The sequence below is a fragment of the Neomonachus schauinslandi genome, chromosome 7 (assembly GCF_002201575.2).
Source record: "Neomonachus schauinslandi chromosome 7, ASM220157v2, whole genome shotgun sequence".
NCBI lineage: Eukaryota > Metazoa > Chordata > Mammalia > Carnivora > Phocidae > Neomonachus > Neomonachus schauinslandi.
Genome location: NC_058409.1, coordinates 7,363,940 through 7,370,009, shown reverse-complemented (window position 1 = coordinate 7,370,009; position 6,070 = coordinate 7,363,940). Strand labels below are relative to the sequence as shown.

Below are 6,070 nucleotides of genomic sequence, written 5' to 3'. Positions count from 1 at the left end.
TGCAGCATCTGTAAAAAAGTTGATAAACACTAGTAGTCGCCGGACCGCCACCACGATCAACGGAAGGAAGGTTTCAATTCTGAGGGCGCAATTCGGTTGCAGGCAGAAGCTGCTCTCCAACCAGCTACTGCCTCGCCGTGGCCGCGGGACATCTCGGGACTTGTAGTCCAGACGGTCGAACTCGCTGTCCCAGCAGACCCCGCGGCGGCGGCGGGAGGGCTACGTGGCGCCGCCGGCTGCGGTTGCGCCGGCAGGTGGGGCAAGATGGCTGCGAAGCAGGGCGTGAGGGTCGTAGGGCCCCGGCCCGGAGCGGGAGTGGGCAGGGTGGTTCGGGCCCTCGTGCTGCTGCTGTGTTTTGCGGCCCGCGGAGGCGCGCTTTACTTCCACATCGGGGAGACCGAAAAGAAGTGCTTTATTGAGGAGATTCCGGACGAGACCATGGTTATAGGTGCGGGTGGAAGGGGAGAGTTTGGAACAAGACCTTGGTCTTGGGGCGGGGGGCGCGGGAGAGTCCGCTCTTCCAGAGTGGGGAGCAGCGGGTCTCGCCGCGACCCCACCTCGCGCTCGTCTGACCTGGGTTCGCCCCACTTCCCTCCAGGAAACTACCGGACACAGCTGTATGACAAGCAGCGGGAGGAGTACCAGCCGGCCACCCCCGGGCTTGGTATGTTCGTGGAGGTGAAGGACCCAGAGGACAAGGTGAGCCGGCCCCTGAGCCCCGCCGAGCCCTCCGCTCTGCACTTCAGCGCCAGACCAGGCGGGTGCTGGTACTTCCCTCCTACTCGCCGCAGCCGCTCAACTGCTGGCCGTCATTGGGGGTTGGTGAGAAGATCCCGGGTTTTCGCTCTAGGCCAAACTTGGGCTGCTGTAGGCTAGCTGCTCCTCTCAGCTTCCCGACTGCTGCATGACTCCGCCAAGCCCCTTCCCTGCCCCGAGCCGTTTTCCTGGCCTGTGAGATGGAAACGCACCTGTCTTGTAGGCGTGCTTCGTGGGTTAATTGTGGTGTTGGCCATCAAAGAATTTCGTTAACTCTAATGCTGTGATGTCTAGACTTGAGGAGTTCACAGAACGAGGTGCTTTCCAAAACGAATGAGCGGCTTTTAATTTCGACGAATAAGGATATTAAAGCAAAAGAAAAAAAAATCTTTAGTTGCCACCTTTGGTTTAAGAAAAGAACCACACCAAAAGAGCGGAAATGGCAGGAGCTCCAATAAAGAGCCCTTCCCAAGAGCAGTCACGTGTCAGCTCCATCCAGACGCTTCACCCCTTACCCCAGAAGGTTCTCAGACAAGCTTTTGGCAACTGCTGCTGCGCAGCTCTAGACCTTTTAGTGTTGCGAGGTGCCTAAGGCTGTTTGCCAACTTTTTTTTTTTTTTTTTAAGATTTTATTTATTTATTTGACAGAGAGAGACACAGTGAGAGAGGGAACACAAGCAGGGGGAGTGGGAGAGGGAGAAGCAGGCTTCCCGCGGAGCAGGGAGCCCGATGTGGGGCTCTATCCCAGGACCCCGGGATCATGACCCGAGCCGAAGGCAGACGCTTAACGACTGAGCCACCCAGGCGCCCCTCTGTTTGCCAACTTTTGAGGCACTGAGAGCCTGAAGCCCTGTTTCCTTCCAGCCCCATGCCCCCTGTAACACTGAAGGCTTTTCTCTCCAGGTCATCCTGGCCCGTCAGTATGGCTCTGAAGGCAGGTTCACTTTCACCTCCCATACCCCTGGCGAACACCAGATCTGTCTTCACTCCAATTCCACCAAGTTCTCCCTTTTTGCTGGAGGCATGCTGGTGAGTGGAACCACGTGGGATTTGTAGCTTTCAAGCTCTAGAGCCTGGTCAGGACTGGAGACTTGGTGGTGCTTTGGGTGTGAGATGAGTATGTGCGATTTTGTGTTTCCTAATGAATCTGGGTTTCCAGTGAACATCCAGGCACAGTTGCTGAGCTCCTTGTGTATGCCTTGGTCCAAGGCTCAGCCAAGCTGATTCTTGCCTGTTTTCCTAGAGACCCGTAGGGCCAAACACTGAGGAGGTCTCAGTCAGCATTGGCTAAATGCACAAATGAAGGAAAGTGGGGGACCAGCTGTCAGCCCTGGCAGGAAGTTGGAGCAGGGCTGCCTGATTTCTTCTTATCTTCCTTGTCTGTCCCCAGAGAGTACACCTGGACATCCAGGTGGGGGAACACGCCAACGATTATGCAGAAATTGCTGCCAAAGACAAGCTGAGTGAGTTGCAGCTCCGAGTGAGACAGCTGGTGGAGCAGGTGGAGCAGATCCAGAAAGAGCAGAACTACCAACGGGTATGTCAGGCAGGAGCTTCTGAGTGGGCTTCATCCCAGATGCCTTCCCCTGGCTCAGCCAGAAGTTGCATGCTGGTCGGATTCATTTTGAAACCCAAGGGACTTATCTGCCTATGCCGCTCTGCAGGTCTAAAAGGTGGGGTGGGTACCACTCACTCCTGTTTGTAACCAAGGAGACAGGCTCTTAAGAGGCTGTCATTGCTCTAAATCACAGTGACACATGCGCAGTGACAAGAGTGGGAATTGATGCTAATACCGTGGGTGTTATTTCCGTGGCTCCAAGTGCTTCTAAGACCAGCTATTTCAAACTCACTTGTGTTGGGGAGGCAGGATGGGACCATGAATGAATCTGTGACCATAGGGACTATTATGTGTCTAAGCCTCAGGGACCTTGAGTTAATTGTCAGCTGAGGGCAGCGTTGCAGATATGCTAGCCCTGGGTTTTAAGAGAAGCAATATGAATTTTTCCGGGTTTTAAATATTGGCAAAACACATGTATGTGCCAGATAGCACCACAGGGCCACCAGTTCGCAGCTTGTGCCCACAATCCTCAAGGAGCAGCTGGGGAGAGCTGGGCAGAGAGATCAGAGCAAGTCCACTCCTAAGTGCTAGAGGACAGCTCTGTCTGACGGAGTGATACTGCAACTACTTTACCTCTCCCCCAGGTTCCAGGATAGGACCAGCGAAGTGCTGTCCCTGACAGAGGAGCAGACAGACTTAAATGAGTGGGTTCCCTGAGGTCCTCTGGCTGGGGAGGATGAAAGCAGTCCCCAGGTGGGGGGTCTCTCTGACTCTTTGCAGGTTCTTGACTGGAACCTGAGCAGAGCTGATTGGCCTGGGGCACCCTCTGGGAAGGGAATCCAGCAGTTAAAGTGGCGCCTGGTGGGGCCCAGTAAACTTCAGCCCCTCTTCCTTTCTCTCCTCCCACAGTGGCGAGAGGAGCGCTTCCGGCAGACCAGCGAAAGCACCAACCAGCGGGTGCTGTGGTGGTCCATTCTGCAGACCCTCATCCTCGTAGCCATCGGCGTCTGGCAGATGCGACACCTCAAAAGCTTCTTTGAAGCAAAGAAGCTGGTGTAGCCATCCCAGGCCTCACAGGCCATCCTTCCTCCTGGGCTGGGGGAGAAAGGGCCTCCTGGAACTGATTTCTCTCTGGCAGGAGGACTGGTTCCGAGCCGTGGATATCTGGAGGGGAGAGGGGCTACAGGCACCCCAGGCACAAGTTTAGGGCAGCGGCTTGGCTGGCTGATACCGAGCAGATGGTGGGGCGATGCCTGCCCCCTCCCCCGGGATCTGAGCCCTTTGCAGTAATCACCCAGGGGCCGGTGAAGCCACTGGGAGCCCCATTGGCACCTCAGAATCACAGTGTTACTGATCAGGGACGTGAGGCTATTGTCTGGGGTGGCTGGGGGGAGGGGAGCGGGTGGGCAAGCCAGTCTTTTTTCTGTCTTCCTTTGCTAACGTGGGATTTTGAGCGGGTTGGGTGTGGCTGTGATTCCCTGCCACCCTGGGAACCTCACTATACCCTCCTTGGGCCCAGACTGCTGATCCAGGATGTGTGTGTCAATGGAGGGGAGGGGTGGAGGAGGTTGCAGTGTGGGGAAAGTAGCCCTGAGGTTGACCTCAGCTTCTCAAATTGGTTGTCCTTTGGGGGGCTTGAGGAACTGAGGTCAAGCCAAGCAGAGGCCTTGGTGCTGGTTGGGGATGGGGCCTGCAGAGTCTTAGTTACTGATTTCATTTTCAATAAGTCTAGGTTTGTTACATTGGTTTCCCAATTAAAAAACAAAAGTGACTTCTCGTCCAGTGTAGTTACTATAGTGGCCGTAACACGGAGGTAGTCGGGGAATATCAGTTCTGCCACTGTGTACCTCACGTTCCAAGATGAAAATCCACCTGTGAACTTTGGTCCTCCTAGCCTCTCTCCACCTTCCTGCAGCAGGGGATAGTGGGTTTGCCCAAGACCATAAAACAAGTGACTTGTGGGCTTGGTGCTCAAATTTACACCATTTTCCTCTGTGTCCACTCCCTTGAGATACAAGTGCCTTCCCTGCGTTTCCAGAGCAGGTGGACGGCATTGTCACGGTGCTGCCAGGAGGTGCCTCATTCGGAAAGGTAGTCGGCATTGAACAGAAGAGCGCAGCAGGTTTGGGAAGGACAGAAGTCCCTGGGCTGGTGGGGATGAGGATGTTGATGGTCTTAACCAATAGCATGGGATTTCAGCAAGGACCTTGAAGGAGAGGAAGGATTCTGAGGTAAGAAGGCAGAGCCTGGGAGTTGGGAGCGTTGGCAAATGGAGGTCGATGGGCATGGTTTCCACTGGAGTTCAGGATTTTATTTTATTTCTTTTTTAAAGATTTTATTTATTTATTTGACAGAGAGATAGCAAGAGCAGGAACACAAGCAGGGGGAGTGGGAGAGGGAGAAGCAGGCTTCCCGCTGAGCAGGGAGCCCGATGTAGGGCTCGATCCCAGGACCCTGGGATCATGACCTGAGCCAAAGGCAGATGCGTAACGACAGCCACCCAGGCGCCCCAGGATTTTATTTGAGAGAGAGCACAAGCAAGGGGAGTGGCAGGCAGAGGGAGAACCAGGCTCCCCAGACTCAGGACTTGATCCCAGGACCCTGGGATCATTCCTGAGCCAAAGGCCGACTGAGCCACCCAGGCAGCCCCCGTGGAGATAAATTTGAGGAAGGTTAACCCAACAGTGTGAGAGAAAGAGATTGGTGGGGGGGACGAGTTTGCAGACTACTTGAACTGCCAGGAGGATGTGATCTGACCTCATATTGCCACCTAGACCTCCTCCACATTAAAAACGACGCTTTTTTTTTTTTTTTAATAGAACAGCTTTGGAATTACAGAAAAATTGTATAAAATAGTTCCCCCCTATTAATGTCATACATCAGTATGGCACATTTGTTAAGAAACAGTATCGATACATTATTTTTCACTGAAGTCCATACCATATGTAGATTTCCTTAGCCATTGCCTAAGCCTTTTTTTGTTTGTTTGTTTTGTTTCAGGATCCCACATTACATTTAGCCCCTTCTTGGCTGTGACAGTTTCTCAGAATTACCTTGCTTATTATTACCTTGACAGTTTAGGAGTACAGTTCAGGTTTTTTGTAGAATGTTCCTCAATTGGGATTTGTGTGCTGTTTCATGATTAGACTGGAGTTCTGAGTTTTTGAAAGACTAAAAATGTGCCATTCTCATTCCATCGTATCTATGGTGCTGATTATCAACATGAATGTGGGTGTCACCATTTGAAATTAAATTTTATGTGAAATCTGATTTCTTGAGACAAATCAGATCTGATGCTAGTGGGGCTTCATTCTGATGTGACAATTAGCTGGACCGAATCGCAGCTGTCCCCTTGAGGTGGGCTTGTGCTTTCAGATCACAGTCCCACCTCTCTGCTTCTGTCACTGGCCTTACTGGACTGGTCTCTGCAGGGGGTCAGCCTCAGCCTCCCCTGTGTCAGCGAACCTAGGCTGCATTTGCCAAGGCTCTGTTCTAGGGTGCAGTGCAATGCAGAGTTTAGCAGCGAGGTCCCTGGTGGGTATATGCTGGGTTTAAAGGAGAAAGGGGGCTGCTGGGGTGACTAAATTCCTCACCGACAGTAAAGTCCTTTTGGAAGCAGCAACTGTGCAACCAAGGTATCTTGGTTTACACCCTGAATTGCCTCTCTGCCCCAGTTTTCCAAGTGGGCACAAGTACACTACTCGTAAGGACTGAATGAGAGAACCGGAGTAAAGAATTTAGAACCATGCCTGGCAC

At 52.9% G+C, this 6,070-nt stretch overlaps 1 protein-coding gene across 3 annotated transcripts; it reads left to right on the top strand.

Annotated features, from left to right (window-relative positions):
• Positions 1 to 240: 240 nt before the first annotated feature.
• TMED9 (transmembrane p24 trafficking protein 9) lies at positions 241 to 4,085 on the top strand. 3 transcript variants are annotated; one of them, XR_006540354.1, is made up of 6 exons: positions 241 to 448; positions 599 to 699; positions 1,660 to 1,785; positions 2,147 to 2,293; positions 3,224 to 3,771; positions 3,889 to 4,085. XR_006540354.1 is itself a non-coding variant. In XM_021701730.1 (5 exons), exons 1-5 carry the CDS (start codon positions 265 to 267, stop codon positions 3,371 to 3,373), a joined length of 708 nt encoding a protein of 235 aa, XP_021557405.1. In that variant the 5' UTR covers positions 241 to 264; the 3' UTR covers positions 3,374 to 4,085. The 3 variants fall into 3 exon arrangements, 2 of the variants coding, with proteins under 2 accessions (XP_021557405.1, XP_044773122.1); XM_021701730.1 differs by having other exon boundaries at positions 3,224 to 4,085; XM_044917187.1 differs by lacking the exon at positions 2,147 to 2,293 and having other exon boundaries at positions 3,224 to 4,085.
• Positions 4,086 to 6,070: the final 1,985 nt, after the last annotated feature.

What these genes read in the sequence shown, in the direction of transcription:
- TMED9 (XM_021701730.1), top strand. Translation starts at nt 265, where the DNA reads ATGGCTGCGAAGCAGGGCGTGAGGGTCGTAGGGCCCCGGCCCGGAGCG. An exon ending in GGACGAGACCATGGTTATAG is followed by an intron (nt 449 to 598) that starts GTGCGGGTGGAA and finishes ACTTCCCTCCAG; the next exon opens with GAAACTACCGGACACAGCTG. An exon ending in TTTTTGCTGGAGGCATGCTG is followed by an intron (nt 1,786 to 2,146) that starts GTGAGTGGAACC and finishes GTCTGTCCCCAG; the next exon opens with AGAGTACACCTGGACATCCA.